Source organism: Hydra viridissima, unplaced genomic scaffold, assembly GCF_058129835.1.
Source record: "Hydra viridissima isolate aposymbiotic clone 2 unplaced genomic scaffold, HvirCarnegie_v1 scaffold_51, whole genome shotgun sequence".
Classification (NCBI taxonomy): domain Eukaryota; kingdom Metazoa; phylum Cnidaria; class Hydrozoa; order Anthoathecata; family Hydridae; genus Hydra; species Hydra viridissima.
This window is the reverse complement of record NW_028324336.1, coordinates 1-23,971: the sequence shown is the minus strand read 5'-3', so window position 1 is coordinate 23,971 and position 23,971 is coordinate 1. Positions and strand designations below refer to the sequence as shown.

The 23,971-nt window shown below is 36.0% G+C and overlaps 1 protein-coding gene across 2 annotated transcripts; it reads left to right on the top strand.

Moving 5' to 3' along the window:
• Positions 1–1,449: 1,449 nt before the first annotated feature.
• On the top strand, positions 1,450–8,604 carry LOC149876041 (uncharacterized). 2 transcript variants are annotated; one of them, XM_090075831.1, is made up of 5 exons: positions 1,450–1,522; positions 4,644–7,463; positions 7,697–7,762; positions 8,022–8,078; positions 8,246–8,604. In XM_090075831.1, exons 2-5 carry the CDS (start codon positions 4,673–4,675, stop codon positions 8,554–8,556), a joined length of 3,225 nt encoding a protein of 1,074 aa, XP_089931957.1. In that variant the 5' UTR covers positions 1,450–1,522; positions 4,644–4,672; the 3' UTR covers positions 8,557–8,604. The 2 variants fall into 2 exon arrangements, with proteins under 2 accessions (XP_089931957.1, XP_089931955.1); XM_090075829.1 differs by having other exon boundaries at positions 1,475–7,463.
• Positions 8,605–23,971: the final 15,367 nt, after the last annotated feature.

The window sequence follows — 23,971 nt, the reverse complement described above, 5'->3', positions numbered from 1 at the left end:
TACGCTAGAGTTGACAAACTGCATCGCGGTCAAAAAGTGTAATTACGCCAACACTTTTATCCGTTTTAAGCATTTCGTTTTCGCACGAACAACAATTAAAGCAGCTCGTTGAGCTTAACGACGTTCGTATTTTTTTTCGAAGCCAAAACTTCGGCTATAAGTAGAATGAAGAGGCACTTCGAAAAACAACAAAGCTGTTCGCAGTCGATAGCAACGAGCGACAACATCTCTGCGAGTCTGGCATCAAGGTAAACAGTTTTTTTACATTTTCATTTGTTAGTGCCACTTTTGCGTACATTATGTATTCAAAAATTTGTTGCTGACGCTAGATTTTTCGTTTTCAATGAACAACAGTTGCAACCTCTAGCCGTTTGCTAAAACAGCTTGCTAGGACAACCAAATCAATCATATGTTGTGAAAATTTCTTTTTGTTCAACTGACTAAGGAAGATCGAGCGAACGCTTTTTTTTTTATAACTTGTTTGTATCATATTGCTATTAAGAAAACAGCGTTGTGTATACTAAACGTGACATAATTGGCAATTATCCGTAACTAAAAATAAGATAGAAATTACAAACTTGATACCATATTTTAATTACTCTAACAAAACTAGACGTCATCGCGTGAGAAAATAAATGTTCATAACACATAACCTATTTTTTTGTTTTTTTTTTCTTCTCTTTTTTCCTTTTAATCTCTTTTCTTTCGTCCAAAAAGCGTTTTGATTTTTGCCTCGCCACAAGCGATGAAATCGATAAAAAAACCTGCTCGGACATTCTCAATTCTCAACAACAAAAGCAATCAAAGTTCAAGCTCTCGAGCACGTGCGCCAACAGGTTGATGAAACCGTTCAAATATGCTCGATCGCTAGAATTTAAAAAAAAAAACAAACCCAGAAACAAACCGAAATAAAAAAAACAAAAACAAAAATGGACATCTTTAGAACGCTTAAATTTTATAAAATATTTTCCTCTGCGTTTTTAACCAGCTAAACTGTCGTAAAGTTTTTTCGGTGCAGCTCATTTAAAAAACTTAGTTTTCAACTTTTAAACGTTTTAGACTTCTCGTTTAAGGCAGTCGAAAGAAATGAGTCGACTTGCTCTCTCTCTCTCTCCCTTTTCGGTTTTGTTTTTGTTTATTTGTTTTTGTTTTTTCTTCGTTTGCCTTCGTTTGCCTTTGTTTGCTTTTGGAAAAGTTGTCGCCATGCGAGACTTAGTTTTTTTTTTTTTTTGCTCAAATTGAGCACAAGTGAGTTTCTAGTCTTGAAAGTGTGCAAAGTGTGGGCCAATCTGGTGGCTGGAGTGATGACACGTGAATGCTGGAAATTCCAGACTTTGAGCGGATTCAGCGTACATAGAAAGAAAATGTAGCATTCACGTGGGTCTCTCCTAAGCGTGCCATTGGTCGGTCTGCTGTCCTTAAGTACCCCCCTCCCCCCCCCTCAACGTCACGTTTGCTCAACTTTCTCGGTCTTTGGCGCCCAGAGAAAGCTTGAGGAAGGATAAAAAATGGCGAGGTTTCGGTACTGCGTTTTCTGTTATTCTTATTTGTTTTTGTTTGTTTGCTTGTTTGTTTGTTTGTTTGTTTGTTAATTTTTTTAATTTTTTTTTTTTTTTTGTTTGTTTCGTTCGTTTGTTTGTTTGTTTGTTTCGTTTGCTTCGTTTGTTTTGTGATGTTTTGTTTTCCCTTCTTGATGGCACAAAACAGAAGCAAACAAGACTTTCGGTTATATTCGGTTATATTCGGTTCAATAAAAGTTTGTTGGTTTCTGCACAACAACAACAACAACAACAACAACAACAACAAAAGTCCCTCTGTCCTTCAAAAGCAGTTTCTCCTCTGTCCTAAAGAAGAGCCTCTTTGTAATCGATCTTGTCTGAATGCAGCTCTCCTTTTGCCTACAGGTTTTTATTCCAACCCTTTTGTTGTTGTTAGTGCCATGTTGTTGTTATTGTTATACTCTGTAAAAGCAGTTGTTGCTGTTGTACTTGTTTGTTGTTTCTAAAGACACTGTTGTTGCTGCTGTTAGCGCTGTTAGTAATCACCCACTTGGCTTGTATTTTTGTTTCTTGTTTTTGTTTTTTGTTTTATTTATAAACACTCTCTGAGTAAGTGATGCTGTTGCTGTTGTTGTTGTTACAGTTGCAATGAGTGTTTGTTAATGTTCCCCCACTTGGCTTGTTTATAATCTATTTTATTTTATCAACACTCTCTGAGTCAGTGATGGTGTTGCTGTTGCTGTTGTCGTTATTATGCTTGCAATGGGAGTTGTTACTGTTCACCCACTTTGCTTGTTTTGTTTTTATTTCTTTATTTTATCAACACCCTTTGAGCCAGTGATGCTGTTGCTGTTGTTGTTGTTATAGTTGCAATGAGTGTTGTTAATGTTCACCCACTTTGCTTGTGTTTTTGTTTTTGTTTATCAACACCCTTTGTGTCAGTGATGCTGTTGCTGTTGTTCTTATTACAGTTGCAATGAGTGTTTGTTAATGTTCACCAACTTGGCTTGTTTATAATCTATTTTGTTTTATCAACACTCTCTGAGTCAGTGATGCTGATGCTGTTGTTGTTACTGTGCTTGCAATAAGTGTTGTTAATGTTCACCCACTTTGCTTGTTTTGTTTGTGCTTTTGTTTTTGTTTATCAACACCCTTTGAGTCACTGATGCTGTTGCTGTTGGTGTTATTATAGTTGCAATGAGTGTTAATGTTCACCCACTTTGCTTGCTTTATTTGTTTGTTGCTTTTTTTTTTATCAACACCCTGCGAGTTAGTGATGCTGTTGCTGCTTTTGTCATTTTACTTGTATTTATAGTTGTTACTGTTCAGCCACTTTGCTTGTTTTTTAATCTGTTTTATTTTATCACCACACTCTGAGTCAGTGATGATGTTGCTGATGCTGTTGTTGTTATTTTACTTGCAATGATAGCTGTTACTGTTCAGCCACTTTGCTTGTTTTGTTTGTTTGTTTGTTTGTTTTTTTTATCAATATCCTCTGAGTAAGTGATGCTGTTGCTGTTGTTGTTGTTATAGTTGCAATGAGTGTTTGTTAATGTTCCCCCACTTGGCTTGTACTTCTGTTTTCTGTTTTGTTTTGTTTTTGTTCTTTTTTGTTGTTTTTGTTCTCAACACTCTCTGAGTAAGTGATGCTGTTGCTGTAGTCGTTGTTATAGTTGCAATGAGTGTTTGTTAATGTTCACAAACTTGGCATGTTTATAATCTATTTTATTTTATCAACACTCTCTGAGTCAGTGATGCTGATGCTGTTGTTGTTATTATGCTTGCAATAAGTGTTGTTAATGTTCACCCACTCTGCTTGTTTTGTTTGTGCCTTTGTTTTTGTTTATCAACACCCTTTGAGTCACTGATGCTGTTGCTGTTGGTGTTATTATAGTTGCAATGAGTGTTAATGTTCACCCACTTTGCTTGCTTTGTTTGTTTGTTGCTTTTTTTTTTATCAACACCCTGCGAGTTAGTGATGCTGTTGCTGCTTTTGTCATTTTACTTGTATTTATAGTTGTTACTGTTTAGCCACTTTGCTTGTTTTTTAATCTGTTTTATTTTATCACCACTCTCTGAATCAGTGATGATGTTGCTGATGCTGTTGTTGTTATTTTACTTGCAATGATAGCTGTTACTGTTCAGCCACTTTGCTTGTTTTTTTTTGTTTTTGTTTTGTTTGTTTGTTTGTTTGTTTTTTTATATATCCTCTGAGTTAGTGATGCTGTTGCTGATGCTGTTGTTGTTATTATGCTTTCAATGAGAGCTGTTACTGTTCACCCACTTTGTTTGTTTATAATCTGTTTTATTTTATCAACACTCTCTGAGTCAGTGATGCTGATGCTGATGCTGTTGTTGTTATTATGCTTGCAGTGAGAGTTGTTACTGTTCACCCACTTTGCTTGCTTATTGTCTATTTTATTTTGTCAACACTCTCTGAGTCAGTGATGCTGATGCTGTTGTTGTTATTATGCTTGCAATGAGAGTTGTTACTGTTCACCCAATTTGCTTGTTTTGTTTTTTTATTTGTTTTTTTGTTTGTTTTTGTTTTGCTTGTTTTTTTTATCAATACCCTCTGAGTCAGTGATGCTGTTGCTGTTGTTGTTGTTGTTATAGTTGCAATGAGTGTTTGTTAATGTTCCCCCACTTGGCTTGTACTTTTGTTTTCTTTTTTGTTATGTCAACACTCTCTGAGTCAGTGATGCTGATGCTGTTGTTATTATGCTTGCAATGAGAGTTGTTACTGTTGTAGTTATGTCTGTCATTTGTCCTTGTTAGCAAGTTCTATTTGCCCTCTCTTGCCTTTTTTCAACACAGTTTCTTTCTTTGAGTCATATGGTTGCGAGATCCTCTCAAACTCCATCTCTTTATTTATTTGTTTCTTTTCTTTTTTTTTTTTTTTTCTCACTCTCCTTCTCATAATAGCAATCACTGCTGCCACCATGCATGTAATGCTAGTTGCTCTCATTCTTTTTCATTTGCTAGTGGAAACTTTGTTTCTTCTTGTTGCTCTCTTTTCTTTCTTTTTTCTCTTTTGCAGAGGATTCGAAAAAACACAGCTCTTCCCTGCAGTTGTAAACATTCCAGGATTCCAGGATGCAGGCAGAAGAAAAACACTCTCACTAACTGTCTTCTTTTTTTTAGCATAAACCGTTGCAAACAAACACCTGAACATGTCTTCTTCACAAGAAAACAACACTGTTGTTGCCCCTTCTCCGAACTCTAAAGCGAAAAAGAAGAAAAGAAGGCAGTCACAAGAACAGAGAGACTTAAAGCTCAAAAACAAAGTCAGGGCCGCATTAGTTGCAGCGTGTGGCTCCGTAAACAGGGTTGTACCTTTCTATGGTACCAAGAAGAGGTACGCTGTTAGCTGTCCGATGCCTTTGTGCAAACATTCCTCCACAAGCATTAAAAGACACTTGACTAAAAAAGATCATTCTTGGACTTTGGATGAAGCTTCCATCTTTTACTCTGCAATGGTCAGGAAGTTTCAGCATGCTCGTCTCGAACGCAAGTCCGGCTGTCCAAAACCTTACCCCTGTTTGCAATGTTGGAAGTATTACGACCGACTGGACATACACTTGAAAGAGACTCATTTCTACGATTCCAAGACGATCAAACAAAAGATTGCAGAGGCAAAGCGATACGACAACGACAAGCTCTATGTCCCTCAATTTATTCGACCTGCCTTCTTTGGTATTAAGCCAGTAGCTGAACAAGCGTCTGCATCAGGCTCTGCATCCTCTGCTCCTGGGCCTTCCTCCTCTTTTTCTTCTCCGGTTCTTTCCTCTGATCCTCTTTTAAGCTTGCCCTCATCAGTTGCTGGTTCGTCCGAGGCTCCTTCTGCAAACCACTGCACCTCTGTAGAAAACAAAGAGCTGAACACCGAATCCGTCCTAGACTCTGATTTTAATTCCTTAAAGCACTTGGTTTCCAACTCCTCCGTCTTGACAGAAGATAAGAGACTCTTGTTTCAGCTGGACAAAGATGCTTTTCACTTTTATTACCAGTCAGCAGATGAGCTCTTCAGAGATTTTGAAAAGTGGCTTGTGGTAGCCAACAACAACACTTTGTCACAAGCAAAGATCTACAAAAATGCAGTTGTTGAAATATTGACATGTTGTGACAGCACGCTGACGCTGCACCCGAACGCTCTCACCAATTCCAACGTTTTGGAGGATAGATACTTTTCCATGCACTTTAAAAACATTCAGCTCAATTCCAAGCTGAGTGAACTTGACCAAACAAAAGCCATGTCTTGTCACACGTTGTACAACCGCCTTGTCTACCTTTGTCTCCTGTTTCGTTTCAGTGAAGCCAGGAATGTCTATTTCGGACTTTCTCATGAGGCCATCCGACGTTTGCGCTGCAAGGTGGAGGAGTTACAAACAGTGCTGAGGCCCTTTCGTTCTTTGAGGAGGAGCCTTGTGAAAAGCAAAAAATGCATCAACATCATCAATGTCAGTTTGCTGAACGAATATGGCAAGTCTGCATACGTAAGACAGTTAGTGGAATCGATTAGAAAGCCGTCTCTTACACCGACTAGAGACAATGCTGTGTCTCTACGAAACCATCTTCTGCTCTCTGTCACTGTAATTAACAGTTTAAGAAAATCTAACATTGCTCTTTTAAACATTAGAGACTACATGGCTGCTGAGAAGAGTGAGTGTGGATATTGCATTGTGCAAGAGCGCTACAAAACAGCATACAAGTACGGAGCCAAAAACATTCTAGTGCCGAACGACTTGAAAGTGTTGATCGATATTTATTTGCTGAGATACAGAGACCTTCTTGTCAACGACTCTCACTACATGGCTGCAGACACCAAGACTGTTTTGGAGTTGAGCGACTGCTACAGGCCCCTTTTTCCATCGATGAGACCCAACAAAGACGAATGTGTGACACTCGGTGCAACTAGAGTGCCTGTTTACCAGATGGGTTCCTCTGCTATCTCCTCTTGCCTGACGTCCTGCTTCAGAAAAAGCCAAGTAAACATTCCCATGAAGCGTCTTACTCCCACTTGCATTCGCGGTTCGATAGCCACTTACTTTGCCAACAACAGCAAAGAAGATCGCGAGCGGTTCGCTACACTCTACATGAAGCACAGCAGGAACACAATGGATAGCTTTTATGTGTCCCAGTGGAACGCTGCAGAGGAGTTGCGCTTTGCCCTGGGCATCGGACAGTCCTTCGGAGTCATAGAGTCTTTGACTGTTGAAAAGTCTGAGAGACCACCAAAGAAGGAGAAGGATGTGATGGACTGGCTCCAAACTAATGCAGAGGAGTACGGTTTTCATGAGGTTGAGGACATCTTTGAGGAAGATTTAGACTCCGGTTCTGACTCTGAAGAATGTGCTGCTACTTTCAGCTGTACCACAGTGGTTCCGTTTTCTCCAGCTGTAGAAAACAATGTTCCTTTAGAGGATAGCAACGACCATGCCGTAGATTTCTTGTGTGAACCTACCTCAACTCCTGTTTCGTCTGTTCCATCTGAACAAACAATCGCTGGTCCAGTTCTTGAACTATCCCCTGCTCTTGCACAACTAGTTCCTAACGAACAAGCTGTTTGTATGGATGTAGATCAGACTCTAGCTGTTCCTGTTGGCACAGCTTGTTCTCCTCTTGCATTAACATTATTTCCTGATGAACCCGATTTTATTGAACACCATGCAAATCTTTCTCCAGTTTACTTTAATGAGCAAGTGGTTGCCAAACCTGTTTCTGCTTCTCCTTCTCAGCAAGTCGCTTTCTGTCCTTCAAAAGAGGTCTTTTCTGTTCCTCTGACTCCTAGCCTTGTTGCTTTTCAGCAAACATTGGCCAAACCCAGTTTGTTTCTTTCATCTGATCCAGTTTCAGCTGTTCCTGTCCAACAGGCTGGTACTGTTCTTGCAAAGCAGCTCTCACCTTATGCTGTTCAATCTGTTGGTAGCCTATTTAGCCAAAGTCTTGCCTCTACATCCAGAGGTAAATTCTTTTTGATTTTTGATTTTTGATTTTTATGCAAATCTCAACACGCTTTCAAAAAATGAAAATGCCCAAATCAACTCCTTGCCCTATTGTTATTGTTAGAGCTGTAAAAAAAACAAAACAAAACAAAAAAACAACACAGAAGTGTGTATGTATTTGTTGCAGGACTAATTCTGTGATTGCTTAAATGTTTATACAAGTGAATGATACTAAAACTGATTATGTTTTAGAAGTAAAAGATCCAAGAAGAAAAAAAATCAAGTTGGAAATGCCATCTTTCACTCAAGAACTCATCGGTAATGTAAAACCTAATTTATACAAAGATATATAAACACAAACCTCTTCTTGCACAATTTCAGATGGTTAACTGTTAACAAAAACTAGCCATCATTGCTAAGTGCACTTTTAGAAAGTTGTGTCTACCCGATTTCTAATGATGAAGTTAGAAACATCACCGTTAGAAATCATGCACAGCTTGTTATCATCTCTAACACTTAGAAACTGTTGATGGTTTTTATGAATTAGAAAAATGAACATGGTTTTATTTTATTTCAGGATCAACTCAGCCAAGAACAAAGGAAAACAAAGCAGAAGTTAGCCAATGCCATTTAGGTAATCTTTCAAAAACCAGTTATTGCTATCAGTGCAAACAATAAGGTCAACAAAAAAAAAATAAATAAAAAAACAGAATAAATCTTGTCTTACTTCAGAACCAAATGAATATTTGATTTAATCACTTTGTGTTATGACTTGAGTTTGTAAAATTTTAAATGAAATAGTTGAAGAGCTGAATGCTTGCCCTGGCCACAACGAATGGTTCAACACCAGAAGTTTTCCACGATGTGCAGCTTTGGTGTTGGCATACATCTTGCAAGACGTGTTTACAGATGTAAGCTCAAGTTGCTCGTACAAAGATTACCTTGGCATCTTGGCAAATCATAGCAGTGACAAGCTCATTCATGTCTTGCAAAAGTACTCCTACCAAAGCCATATTAAAGACAAAATTAAAAACATGAAGCTAAAAATTCAAAAAGAGGGTAGTTTAGAAAAGTTTGTTCAATATGGCAATATCGTGAAACCATTTATGTAGTTTAGATAAGTTTGTTCAGTTTGGCAATAAAGATGGGCCTTTTGTGTAGTTTGTTTTATCTATGCTTTTGCAAATATTTTTATCTGTTTCGCTAAAGACATAATAAACAAGAAGTTCTGTTAAACTGTTCTCACATTTCTTATTTAAAGATAGTTCAAACTTTTTTTTATCTTTAAAAAAAAAAAAAAGAAGTCGTTTTGTTATTCTGTGAAAACTTTTAATAGAGTTGCATTTAGAATTACTTCTGATGTTTTTAAGAGTTTGTTAAAAAGCAAAATAATATTTCCTGTGATGTTAAACTGCATAAGTGAAATTTAAAAAAGGAAAACTGCTCCAACCATTTTTCGGAAAAAGAAATCAAAAAGTTCCTTATTTTAAAAGATCTAGACATCCATTTCTTCTTCAGCAAAATAGCGAGGCTTTTTTATGAACTCTTACTCTCTATTTTTTCATATATTTACACAAAGGATTTTATTTAGTTCAATGTAAACATACATAGAAGTATATTATGTTTTTTTTTTTTTTTTTTTGTTTTTATGCAGTCTAACTTTTGTTTCACTTCTATTTTATTTTACGTTTATCTTGTATTTTATCATGCCTTATTGGTTTTTGCGTTTTGTGATGTCAAGCTGCGTAAGCTAAGCTTAAAAGGGGAAAACTACGCTAACTTTTCTTTGAAAAAATATTCAAGAAGTACCTTAAACGAAAGAGAAAGCACACGAATCTTGCCATCCAATTCTTCTTCTGCAAAGTAGCGAGGCTTTTTATGTACTTTTGCTCTCTAATTTATCTCTATTTACGCAAAGGGTTTTATTTCAATGTAAACACGTATAAAAGAATACTTTGTTAAAAATAATGTTAAAGGAGTTGCGTAAAAAAAAACGTCTGAATAAAGTTTCTTTACAAAAAAAACAACTAAGAAACAAGCGCGCCTAAGAAAAACCAGATCGCGATTCACTAAGTCAAAAAACGAAAGAAACAAAGTTTAAAAGGTCTTTCTAGACAACAAATTCTATTTTTGGCAATGCAGTTTTTGTATTTATGCAACCTAACTTTTGTTTGACTTCAATTTTATTTTACGTTTACCTTGTATTTTATCTTGCCTCTTTGTGTTTTGTGATGTCAAGCTACATAATCTAAACTTAAAAGAATGAAACTAGGCTAACTTTTCTAGTAGAATATTATGTTGTTGGTTTTGTATGCAGCCTAACTTTAGTTTCATCTATATTTTATTATTTTGCGTTTATCTTATATTTTATCTTGTCTTTTTGAGTTTTGTATTTTGTGATGTCAAGCTACATAATTTAAACTTAAAAGAAGAAAACTAGGCTAACTTTTCTTTGAAAAATTGTTCAAAAACTACCTTACACCGATAGAGATAGCTCACGAATTTAAAAAGTTGCATCTATTCATCTTCTTCTTCAGCAAAGTAAAGCTTTTTATGCACTTTTACTCTCTAACTTACCTATATTTGCGTAAAGGATTTTATTTAATTCAATTTAAACATAACTAGTAGAATATTATGTTGTTGGTTTTGTATGCAGCCTAACTTTAGTTTCATCTATATTTTATTTTGCGTTTATCTTATATTTTATCTTGTCTTTTTGAGTTTTATATTTTGTGATGTCAAGCTACATAAGCTAAACTTTAAAGAGGAAATTTACGCTAACCTGTCTTTGAAAAACTATTCAAAAACTACCTTTAACAAAGTAGCGAGGCTTTTTATGCGCTTTTACTCTCTAACATACCTATTTTTGCGCAAAGGATTTTATTTAATTCAATTTAAACATGCCTAGTAGATTATTATGTTGTTGGTTTTTTATGCAGCCTAACTTTAGCTACATCTATTTTTCATTTTACGTTTGTCTTATATTTTATTTTATCTTTTTGTGTTCTGTGATGTCAAGCTACATAAGCTAATGTTAAAAGAGGAAAGCTGCGCTAACCTTTCTTTGAAAAACTATTCGAAATCTATTTTTGAGATAATCTAGATTTAAAAGAGGAACACTACGCTAATTTTGCTTTGAAAAAACTCTCGAAAACTAACTTATTCGATAGAGACAGCACACAAATTTAAAAAATTGTATCTACTCATCCACTTCTTCTACAGCAAAGTACTGAGGCTTTTTATGCACTTTTATTCTCTAACATACCTATATTTGCGCAAAGGATTTTATTTAACTCAATGTAAACATACATAGAAGAGTATTGTTACCCGTTTGTTTTATGCAGCCTAACTTTAGTTTCATCTATACATTATATTGCGTTTACCTTATATTTTATCTTGCCTTTGTTAGTTTTGTGTTTTGTTATGTCAAGCTTCATAATCTAATCTTAAAAGGGGAAAACTGCGCTAACTTTTCTTTGAAAAAGTACTCAAAAAGGACCTAAATCGATATAGATAGCTCACAATTTTAAAAAGTTGCATATAGTCATCTTCTTCTTCAGCAAAGTATCGAGGCTTTTTATGGATTTTTACTCTAACTTTCCTATATTTGCGCAAAGGACATTATTTAATTCAACTTAAACATGCCTAGTAGATTATTATGTTGTTGGTTTTTTATGCAGTCTAAACTTTGTTACATCTATATTTTACGATTAACTTATATTTTATCTTGCCTTTTTGAGCTTTGTGTTCTGTGATGTCAAGCTACATAGTCTAAACATAAAAGAGGAAAACTACGCTAAACTTGCTTTGAAAAACTATTCAAAAACTACCTTCAACAAAGTAGCGAGGCTTTTCATGCACTTTTACTCTCTAACATACCTACATTTGCGCAAAGGATTTTATTTAATTCAATTTAAACATGCCTAGTAGATTATTATGTTGTTGGTTTTTTATGCAGCCTAACTTTAGTTTCATCTATATTATGTTTTAGGTTTATCATATATTTTATCTTTTCTTTTTGAGTTTTGAGTTTTGTGATGCCAAGCAACTTAAGCTAAACTTAAAAGTGGAATGCTACGCTAACCTTTCTTTGAAAATCTATTCATAAACTACCCTAGACAAAAGCTAGATTTAAAAGAGGAAAACTACACTATTTTTACTTTGAAAAAACTTTCGAAAACTACCTTAATCGATAGAGATAGCACACGATTTTAAAAAATTGCATATAGTCATCCACTACTTCTGCAGCAAAGTAGCGAGGCTCTTTATGCACTTTTTCTCACTAGTTTGCTTATATTTACGCAAAGGAATTCATTTAATTCAATCCAAACATATATAGAAGATTATTATGTTACGATTTTTTTTTTCTTTTATGCAGCCTAACATTTATTTCACCTACATTTTATTTTACGATTAACTTTTATATTACCTTTCCTTTTAGTGTTTTGTGTTTTGTGATGTCAAGCTACATAAGCCAAACTTTAAAGAGGAAAACTACGCTAAGCTTTCTTTGAAAAACTATTCAAAAACTACCTTAAACAAAGTAGCGAGGCTTTTTATGCACTTTTACTCTCTAACATACCTACATTTGTGCATAGGGTTTTATTAGATTCTAGTAGGTTATTACGTTGTTGTTTTTTTATGCAGTCTAACTTTAGCTTCATCTATATTTTATTTTACGTTTATCTTATATTTTATTTTGTCTTTTTGAATTTTGTGTTTTGTGATGTCAAGCTACATAAGCTAAACTTAAAAGAGGAAAGCTACGCTAACCTTTCTTTGAAAAGCTGTTCAAAAACTACCTTAGACATAATCTAGATTTAAAAGAGAAAGACTACGCTATTTTTGCTTTGAAAAATCTTTCGAAAACCACCTTAATCGATAGAGATAGCACAGGATTTTAAAAAGTTGTATCTAGTCATCCACTTCTTTCACAGCAAAGTAGCGAGGCTTTCTATGCGCTTTTACTCTCTAACATACCTATTTTTGCGCAAAGGATTTTATTTAATTCAATTTAAACATGCCTAGTAGATTATTATGTTGTTGGTTTTTTATGCTGCCTAACTTTAGCTACATCTATTTTTCATTTTACGTTTGTCTTATATTTTATTTTATCTTTTTGTGTTCTGTGATGTCAAGCTACATAAGCTAATGTTAAAAGAGGAAAGCTGCGCTAACCTTTCTTTGAAAAACTATTCGAAATCTATTTTTGAGATAATCTAGATTTAAAAGAGGAACACTACGCTAATTTTGCTTTGAAAAAACTCTCGAAAACTAACTTATTCGATAGAGACAGCACACAAATTTAAAAAATTGTATCTACTCATCCACTTCTTCTTTTTATGGATTTTTACTCTCTTATTTACCCAAATTTGCGCAAAGGACTTTACTTAATTCAACTTAAACATGTCTAGTAGATTATTAAGTTGTTTGTTTTTTATGCAGCCTAACTTTAGTTTCATTTATATTTTATTTTACGTTTATCTGATACTTTATCTTGTCTTTTTGTGTGTTGTTTTGTCAAGCTACATAAGCTAAACTTAAAAGTGGAAAAGTACGCTAACCTTTCTTTGAAAATCTATTCAAAAACTGCCTTAGACATAAGCTAGATTTAAAAGAGGAAGACTACGCTATTTATGCTTTTAAAAAACTTTCGAAAAATACCTTAATCCATTGAGGTAGTGCACGAATTTACAAAGTTGTATCTAGTCATCCACTTCTTCTATAGCAAAGTAGCGAGGCTTTTTATGCACTTTTGCGTTCTAATTTATCTCTGTTTACGCATATGGTTTTTGTTTATTTCTATGTAATGATATACAAAAGAGTATTTTGTTAAAGATTATGCTGCAGGAGCTGCGTAAAAAAACTCTGGCGACCTTTCCTTAAGAAAAAAAGCAACTGAAAGACATGTGCGCCTTAGAAAATTCAAATCGCGATTCACCAAATTAAAAGACGAAAAGAACGAACTTTAAAAGCTCTCACTAGACATTTGTGTTTATGATAGGCAATGCAGTTTTTGATTTTATGCAGCCTAACATTTGTTTCATCTATATCTTATTTTACGTTTATCTTATACTTTATCTTGCCTTTTTGAGTTTAGTATTTTGTGATGTCATGCTAAATAAACTATACTTTGCTAATTTTTATTTGAAAAAATATTCAAAAACTACCTGAATTATAAGCTAGATCTAAAGGAGGAAAACTACGCTAACTTTTCTTTAAAAAAAAATATTTAAAAACTACCTTAAACATAAGCTATATCCAAAAGAGGAAAACTATGCTAACTTTTCTTTAAAAAAATATTTAAAAACTACCTTAAACATAAGCTAGATCTAAAAGAGGAAAAACTACGCTAACTTTTCTTTGAAAAAATACTCAAAAACTACCTTAAACATAAGCTAGATCTAAAAGAGGAAAACTATGCTAACTTTTTTTTAAAAAAATATTTAAAAACTACCTTAAACATAAGCTAGATCTAAAAGAGGAAAACTACGCTAACTTTTCTTTGAAAAAATACTCAAAAACTACCTTAAACATAAGCTAGATCTAAAAGAGGAAAACTACGCTAACTTTTCTTTGAAAAAATACTCAAAAACTACCTTTAAACATGATTTAAATTTAAAAAAGGAAAACTACGCTAACATTTCTTTGAAAAAATATTCAAAAAGTACCTTAATCGAAAGAGATAGCACACGAAATTAAAAAGTTGCATTTAGTCATCCGTTTCTTCTTCATCAAAGTAGCGAGGCGTTTATGCACTTTTTATTCTCTAAGTTATCTCTACTTACGCAAATGGCTTTTGTTTATTTCAATGTAAAACTTTTCAAAAGAGTATTTTGTTAAAGATTATGCTGCAGGGGCTGTGTAAGAAAACTCTGGTGACCTTTCTTTAAGAAAAAGCAACTAAAGTAGATGTGCGCCTAAGAAAATCCAAATTGCGATTCACTAAATTAAAAGACATATACAACAAACTTTAAAAGTGAAACTATTTTTACAAGCGTATTTGGTAAAGATGAAATGTTCTTATGACATTTTAACGTTACGAAAGGGATTTTCTTCTGTTCAAATATTTATTACAATTTAAAGTGTTAAATAATGTTACAGAAACGACCTAAAACGCCTGTTGTATTAATTTAAACGAACAAAATAGATAAAAAAAAAGAAAAACTATCATTAAAAAAAAAAAAAGTAAAAAAAGAAAAGAAATAGAAGTTGAGGAAAAATAAAAATAAGAACTTCTAACAAAGAGCTCTTCTTTTTATTTTTCAGATTTTAGATGCTTAATTCCTTGAATGAAAAGTTGAACTGATGACCCACTACTAAGGTTGTTCCTAGCCTTCCGTTCTCAAACTAGGCCATTCTGAGAGGCTGTTTGATTAAGTACCGTTGATAGTAGTATCGCACGTAAGAGACTTCTAAAACTCTGATTATTAATTCCTTGAATGAAGAGATGACTTCATACTCACTAACGAGGTTGTTCTTAGCCATCCGTTCTTAAACTAAGCAAAACAGTGAAGTTGTTTGATTAAGTATCACAGTTTGCTGATTTGCACATGCACCATTGCCGAAACTGTGATGCTTGGTTCCTTGATTGGATTGAAGAAGCTCATCACCATGCATTTTACAAGCTGTCCGTTGTTATGTTTTGCAATTCAGTGGTTCTGTTTTGCAATTCATTTTCTGTTTGTTTTAAGTATCATCGATGGTGGTGTCGTGCATGCAAACTTTCCGAAACTCTGATGCTTGTTTTTCTTGAATGGAGAGATGAGCTTATACTTTAGGTGACTTTTAAAACTGCAGTAATTAGTGCCTCGAATGGAGAAACGAACTCATTCATTACAGACCAAGGTTGTTCCTGGCCATCCGTTAACATATTAGGCAACAGTACAGCGAAGCTGTTTGTTTTACAAGCTTTTGTCGTTTCGAGAAATCACTACATTAAGCATTCGATGGTGATACACGACTGATGGCCAGGTTCTGATTTTCGAATGAAAAGAAGAGTCGCATCCGACCACCGGTCGGCTTTCGACGCAAAACAGCTGTACACACTCGTCCAACGATCCAGTGACTAACTGTTGCAACGAGAAAGTTAGCTTTATTTGTCGTGCAGATTGTCCGCTTGGACGTAAAATGCTAGAAATTTGCTGAACGCTCGGTTTGCGCCGCCCAAGAGTCATTCTGTTTCTGCGTTGCCAGCGTCTGTCGGCTAAATACAACTGAAGACTCCGCGCAAGCTTTTTCACCGCAAAAGTTGTACAGAGCCACACCGAAGGCTAAAATCGACTTTAAGGTCGAAGGTTAAAATCGACCCTAGAGGTTTGAAAACGACGTCACGAAATTTTCAAGACATCATCGAAGAAAATTACGGCGGCCAGATGCAACTCTTAGTACTAACTCTACTAATCTTAGTACGTTAAGCATTCCAGTCGAGAGATCAGACGTTTTTTCGTCACCTAAGAGACCGGCCGATGCGTTTGCGACGCTGCGGAAAGAAAGAAGATGGCAAACCACAGGGTTGTTACCGTAACAAACCTCCGTGAGTACCTCCATCTCGAGTGGCTTTTGAAGAAACGTTCGTTTTAAACTCAAAGGGATGGTTGTTAAAGCTCACAAACGCCTGGTTAACGATTTTCTAACGGCAGACACCGTGTTTACAATGGATACAGACCGATTAACTGAGCCCAAAGCGCAAGATCTATCAGAAAACTCCTCTAGGTCGATGCAACGAGACGACTAGACACGTGCGTCTAAAGGCATTTTACAATTGAAGGACGCCCCTCGTGGGCCCTTTAACCTTAACACTAAACTCCTGCTTGATATCCTCGTCCCCAGGTTTCCAAACCGTAACCCCAACCCCCTCTAATCCTAACCCCCTTACCCTCTAACTCTCCCCCCTCAAAAAAACAAAAAACATAAAAAAGCAAACAAAACGAAAAAAAAACTTGCTTCCCTCCTCACTTTTAGCTCTAGGATGCAACACCTTTTTGCCGCCCTCCGCTAGAAGGGAGTAGGGAGTAACGAAAGCTTGACATCAAAGTAGCGTTTTGTATGAGATTTGTTTGCCAAAATTTGAGCGTTTTTAAAAAAGCCAAGACTTCGTCAGAGGGGTTTCTTCTTTTCTCCTAAAGCTATCGATCGATTAAAAAGCTCAAAGCAAAGAAATTCAAAACAAAATACAAAAACGGGAAGTTTTAGTTTCTGCACCACAAGCCAAGCACTAGTTCAAACTGGAGATAATAAAAGGAAATCGAATGATCTCACTTCTCAGACCACTGAGCTGCCATTGGTCGGCAGTCTCTTGTTTGGAGACCATTGAGCTGCCATTGGTTGGCTGTTTAATCGTTGCGATTGGTCGGCAGTTTTATCGTTGGAGACCATTGAGAGATATAAAAGGAATTTTTTTTTTTGAGCACAACATTAAACGTTAAATCGTTAGATGTTGTTATAAAGGCACCATTAGAATGCGATGTCCTCAAATATTTTCCTCGATATTTTAATAAGTAAACAAAAACAAAACTAAGTCTTGCAACTGGCGAAAACTTTCAATAAGCAAACAAAGCAACAACTTTCCTTTCGAGTTTTTTACATTTTAAACAAAAGACAAACAAAGAAAAAAAAAAAACAAACAAAAACAAAAACAAAAACAAAAAAACAAAACAAAAACAAAACAGAAAAGGGAGAATGAGTGAGTCGACTGATTTCGCTCAACTGTCTTAAACGAGAAGTCATAAACGTTTGCTTGTGCCAGCAAGTTGCAAATTAAGTTGTAAATGAACTGCACCGCAAAAACTTAACCACAGTTTATTAAGCATATTAAGCCTTTGCTGACATGTTAAGACATTTTAAGCCTTTGCTATTATCATGAGGCTTTTGCTCCACGAGCCAAAAAAGTACGCTAGAGTTGACAAACTGCATCGCGGTCAAAAAGTGTAATTACGCCAACACTTTTATCCGTTTTAAGCATTTCGTTTTCGCACGAACAACAATTAAAGCAGCTCGTTGAGCTTAACGACGTTCGTATTTTTTTTCGAAGCCAAAACTTCGGCTATAAGTAGAATGAAGAGGCACTTCGAAAAACAACAAAGCTGTTCGCAGTCGATAGCAACGAGCGACAACATCTCTGCGAGTCTGGCATCAAGGTAAACAGTTTTTTTACATTTTCATTTGTTAGTGCCACTTTTGCGTACATTATGTATTCAAAAATTTGTTGCTGACGCTAGATTTTTCGTTTTCAATGAACAACAGTTGCAACCTCTAGCCGTTTGCTAAAACAGCTTGCTAGGACAACCAAATCAATCATATGTTGTGAAAATTTCTTTTTGTTCAACTGACTAAGGAAGATCGAGCGAACGCTTTTTTTTTTTATAACTTGTTTGTATCATATTGCTATTAAGAAAACAGCGTTGTGTATACTAAACGTGACATAATTGGCAATTATCCGTAACTAAAAATAAGATAGAAATTACAAACTTGATACCATATTTTAATTACTCTAACAAAACTAGACGTCATCGCGTGAGAAAATAAATGTTCATAACACATAACCTATTTTTTTGTTTTTTTTTTCTTCTCTTTTTTCCTTTTAATCTCTTTTCTTTCGTCCAAAAAGCGTTTTGATTTTTGCCTCGCCACAAGCGATGAAATCGATAAAAAACCTGCTCGGACATTCTCAATTCTCAACAACAAAAGCAATCAAAGTTCAAGCTCTCGAGCACGTGCGCCAACAGGTTGATGAAACCGTTCAAATATGCTCGATCGCTAGAATTTAAAAAAAAAAACAAACCCAGAAACAAACCGAAATAAAAAAAACAAAAACAAAAATGGACATCTTTAGAACGCTTAAATTTTATAAAATATTTTCCTCTGCGTTTTTAACCAGCTAAACTGTCGTAAAGTTTTTTCGGTGCAGCTCATTTAAAAACTTAGTTTTCAACTTTTAAACGTTTTAGACTTCTCGTTTAAGGCAGTCGAAAGAAATGAGTCGACTTGCTCTCTCTCTCTCCCTTTTCGGTTTTGTTTTTGTTTATTTGTTTTTGTTTTTTCTTCGTTTGCCTTCGTTTGCCTTTGTTTGCTTTTGGAAAAGTTGTCGCCATGCGAGACTTAGTTTTTTTTTTTTTTTGCTCAAATTGAGCACAAGTGAGTTTCTAGTCTTGAAAGTGTGCAAAGTGTGGGCCAATCTGGTGGCTGGAGTGATGACACGTGAATGCTGGAAATTCCAGACTTTGAGCGGATTCAGCGTACATAGAAAGAAAATGTAGCATTCACGTGGGTCTCTCCTAAGCGTGCCATTGGTCGGTCTGCTGTCCTTAAGTACCCCCCCTCCCCCCCCCTCAACGTCACGTTTGCTCAACTTTCTCGGTCTTTGGCGCCCAGAGAAAGCTTGAGGAAGGATAAAAAATGGCGAGGTTTCGGTACTGCGTTTTCTGTTATTCTTATTTGTTTTTGTTTGTTTGCTTGTTTGTTTGTTTGTTTGTTTGTTAATTTTTTTAATTTTTTTTTTTTTTTTGTTTGTTTCGTTCGTTTGTTTGTTTGTTTGTTTCGTTTGCTTCGTTTGTTTTGTGATGTTTTGTTTTCCCTTCTTGATGGCACAAAACAGAAGCAAACAAGACTTTCGGTTATATTCGGTTATATTCGGTTCAATAAAAGTTTGTTGGTTTCTGCACAACAACAACAACAACAACAACAACAACAACAAAAGTCCCTCTGTCCTTCAAAAGCAGTTTCTCCTCTGTCCTAAAGAAGAGCCTCTTTGTAATCGATCTTGTCTGAATGCAGCTCTCCTTTTGCCTACAGGTTTTTATTCCAACCCTTTTGTTGTTGTTAGTGCCATGTTGTTGTTATTGTTATACTCTGTAAAAGCAGTTGTTGCTGTTGTACTTGTTTGTTGTTTCTAAAGACACTGTTGTTGCTGCTGTTAGCGCTGTTAGTAATCACCCACTTGGCTTGTATTTTTGTTTCTTGTTTTTGTTTTTTGTTTTATTTATAAACACTCTCTGAGTAAGTGATGCTGTTGCTGTTGTTGTTGTTACAGTTGCAATGAGTGTTTGTTAATGTTCCCCCACTTGGCTTGTTTATAATCTATTTTATTTTATCAACACTCTCTGAGTCAGTGATGGTGTTGCTGTTGCTGTTGTCGTTATTATGCTTGCAATGGGAGTTGTTACTGTTCACCCACTTTGCTTGTTTTGTTTTTATTTCTTTATTTTATCAACACCCTTTGAGCCAGTGATGCTGTTGCTGTTGTTGTTGTTATAGTTGCAATGAGTGTTGTTAATGTTCACCCACTTTGCTTGTGTTTTTGTTTTTGTTTATCAACACCCTTTGTGTCAGTGATGCTGTTGCTGTTGTTCTTATTACAGTTGCAATGAGTGTTTGTTAATGTTCACCAACTTGGCTTGTTTATAATCTATTTTGTTTTATCAACACTCTCTGAGTCAGTGATGCTGATGCTGTTGTTGTTACTGTGCTTGCAATAAGTGTTGTTAATGTTCACCCACTTTGCTTGTTTTGTTTGTGCTTTTGTTTTTGTTTATCAACACCCTTTGAGTCACTGATGCTGTTGCTGTTGGTGTTATTATAGTTGCAATGAGTGTTAATGTTCACCCACTTTGCTTGCTTTATTTGTTTGTTGCTTTTTTTTTTATCAACACCCCTGCGAGTTAGTGATGCTGTTGCTGCTTTTGTCATTTTACTTGTATTTATAGTTGTTACTGTTCAGCCACTTTGCTTGTTTTTTAATCTGTTTTATTTTATCACCACACTCTGAGTCAGTGATGATGTTGCTGATGCTGTTGTTGTTATTTTACTTGCAATGATAGCTGTTACTGTTCAGCCACTTTGCTTGTTTTGTTTGTTTGTTTGTTTGTTTTTTTTATCAATATCCTCTGAGTAAGTGATGCTGTTGCTGTTGTTGTTGTTATAGTTGCAATGAGTGTTTGTTAATGTTCCCCACTTGGCTTGTACTTCTGTTTTCTGTTTTGTTTTGTTTTTGTTCTTTTTTGTTGTTTTTGTTCTCAACACTCTCTGAGTAAGTGATGCTGTTGCTGTAGTCGTTGTTATAGTTGCAATGAGTGTTTGTTAATGTTCACAAACTTGGCATGTTTATAATCTATTTTATTTTATCAACACTCTCTGAGTCAGTGATGCTGATGCTGTTGTTGTTATTATGCTTGCAATAAGTGTTGTTAATGTTCACCCACTCTGCTTGTTTTGTTTGTGCCTTTGTTTTTGTTTATCAACACCCTTTGAGTCACTGATGCTGTTGCTGTTGGTGTTATTATAGTTGCAATGAGTGTTAATGTTCACCCACTTTGCTTGCTTTGTTTGTTTGTTGCTTTTTTTTTTATCAACACCCTGCGAGTTAGTGATGCTGTTGCTGCTTTTGTCATTTTACTTGTATTTATAGTTGTTACTGTTTAGCCACTTTGCTTGTTTTTTTAATCTGTTTTATTTTATCACCACTCTCTGAATCAGTGATGATGTTGCTGATGCTGTTGTTGTTATTTTACTTGCAATGATAGCTGTTACTGTTCAGCCACTTTGCTTGTTTTTTTTTGTTTTTGTTTTGTTTGTTTGTTTGTTTGTTTTTTTATATATCCTCTGAGTTAGTGATGCTGTTGCTGATGCTGTTGTTGTTATTATGCTTTCAATGAGAGCTGTTACTGTTCACCCACTTTGTTTGTTTTATAATCTGTTTTATTTTATCAACACTCTCTGAGTCAGTGATGCTGATGCTGATGCTGTTGTTGTTATTATGCTTGCAGTGAGAGTTGTTACTGTTCACCCACTTTGCTTGCTTATTGTCTATTTTATTTTGTCAACACTCTCTGAGTCAGTGATGCTGATGCTGTTGTTGTTATTATGCTTGCAATGAGAGTTGTTACTGTTCACCCAATTTGCTTGTTTTGTTTTTTTTATTTGTTTTTTTTGTTTGTTTTTGTTTTGCTTGTTTTTTTTATCAATACCCTCTGAGTCAGTGATGCTGTTGCTGTTGTTGTTGTTGTTATAGTTGCAATGAGTGTTTGTTAATGTTCCCCCACTTGGCTTGTACTTTTGTTTTCTTTTTTGTTATGTCAACACTCTCTGAGTCAGTGATGCTGATGCTGTTGTTATTATGCTTGCAATGAGAGTTGTTACTGTTGTAGTTATGTCTGTCATTTGTCCTTGTTAGCAAGTTCTATTTGCCCTCTCTTGCCTTTTTTCAACACAGTTTCTTTCTTTGAGTCATATGGTTGCGAGATCCTCTCAAACTCCATCTCTTTATTTATTTGTTTCTTTTCTTTTTTTTTTTTTTTTTCTCACTCTCCTTCTCATAATAGCAATCACTGCTGCCACCATGCATGTAATGCTAGTTGCTCTCATTCTTTTTCATTTGCTAGTGGAAACTTTGTTTCTTCTTGTTGCTCTCTTTTCTTTCTTTTTCTCTTTTGCAGAGGATTCGAAAAAACACAGCTCTTCCCTGCAGTTGTAAACATTCCAGGATTCCAGGATGCAGGCAGAAGAAAAACACTCTCACTAACTGTCTTCTTTTTTTTAGCATAAACCGTTGCAAACAAACACCTGAACATGTCTTTCTTCACAAGAAAACAACACTGTTGTTGCCCCTTCTCCGAACTCTAAAGCGAAAAAGAAGAAAAAAGAAGGCAGTCACAAGAACAGAGAGACTTAAAGCTCAAAAACAAAGTCAGGGCCGCATTAGTTGCAGCGTGTGGCTCCGTAAACAGGGTTGTACCTTTCTATGGTACCAAGAAGAGGTACGCTGTTAGCTGTCCGATGCCTTTGTGCAAACATTCCTCCACAAGCATTAAAAGACACTTGACTAAAAAAGATCATTCTTGGACTTTGGATGAAGCTTCCATCTTTTACTCTGCAATGGTCAGGAAGTTTCAGCATGCTCGTCTCGAACGCAAGTCCGGCTGTCCAAAACCTTACCCCTGTTTGCAATGTTGGAAGTATTACGACCGACTGGACATACACTTGAAAGAGACTCATTTCTACGATTCCAAGACGATCAAACAAAAGATTGCAGAGGCAAAGCGATACGACAACGACAAGCTCTATGTCCCTCAATTTATTCGACCTGCCTTCTTTGGTATTAAGCCAGTAGCTGAACAAGCGTCTGCATCAGGCTCTGCATCCTCTGCTCCTGGGCCTTCCTCCTCTTTTTCTTCTCCCGGTTCTTTCCTCTGATCCTCTTTTAAGGCTTGCCCTCATCAGTTGCTGGTTCGTCCGAGGCTCCTTCTGCAAACCACTGCACCTCTGTAGAAAACAAAGAGCTGAACACCGAATCCGTCCTAGACTCTGATTTTAATTCCTTAAAGCACTTGGTTTCCAACTCCTCCGTCTTGACAGAAGATAAGAGACTCTTGTTTCAGCTGGACAAAGATGCTTTTCACTTTTATTACCAGTCAGCAGATGAGCTCTTCAGAGATTTTGAAAAGTGGCTTGTGGTAGCCAACAACAACACTTTGTCACAAGCAAAGATCTACAAAAATGCAGTTGTTGAAATATTGACATGTTGTGACAGCACGCTGACGCTGCACCCGAACGCTCTCACCAATTCCAACGTTTTGGAGGATAGATACTTTTCCATGCACTTTAAAAACATTCAGCTCAATTCCAAGCTGAGTGAACTTGACCAAACAAAAGCCATGTCTTGTCACACGTTGTACAACCGCCTTGTCTACCTTTGTCTCCTGTTTCGTTTCAGTGAAGCCAGGAATGTCTATTTCGGACTTTCTCATGAGGCCATCCGACGTTTGCGCTGCAAGGTGGAGGAGTTACAAACAGTGCTGAGGCCCTTTCGTTCTTTGAGGAGGAGCCTTGTGAAAAGCAAAAAATGCATCAACATCATCAATGTCAGTTTGCTGAACGAATATGGCAAGTCTGCATACGTAAGACAGTTAGTGGAATCGATTAGAAAGCCGTCTCTTACACCGACTAGAGACAATGCTGTGTCTCTACGAAACCATCTTCTGCTCTCTGTCACTGTAATTAACAGTTTAAGAAAATCTAACATTGCTCTTTTAAAACATTAGAGACTACATGGCTGCTGAGAAGAGTGAGTGTGGATATTGCATTGTGCAAGAGCGCTACAAAACAGCATACAAGTACGGAGCCAAAACATTCTAGTGCCGAACGACTTGAAAGTGTTGATCGATATTTATTTGCTGAGATACAGAGACCTTCTTGTCAACGACTCTCACTACATGGCTGCAGACACCAAGACTGTTTTGGAGTTGAGCGACTGCTACAGGCCCCTTTTTCCATCGATGAGACCCAACAAAGACGAATGTGTGACACTCGGTGCAACTAGAGTGCCTGTTTACCAGATGGGTTCCTCTGCTATCTCCTCTTGCCTGACGTCCTGCTTCAGAAAAAGCCAAGTAAACATTCCCATGAAGCGTCTTACTCCCACTTGCATTCGCGGTTCGATAGCCACTTACTTTGCCAACAACAGCAAAGAAGATCGCGAGCGGTTCGCTACACTCTACATGAAGCACAGCAGGAACACAATGGATAGCTTTT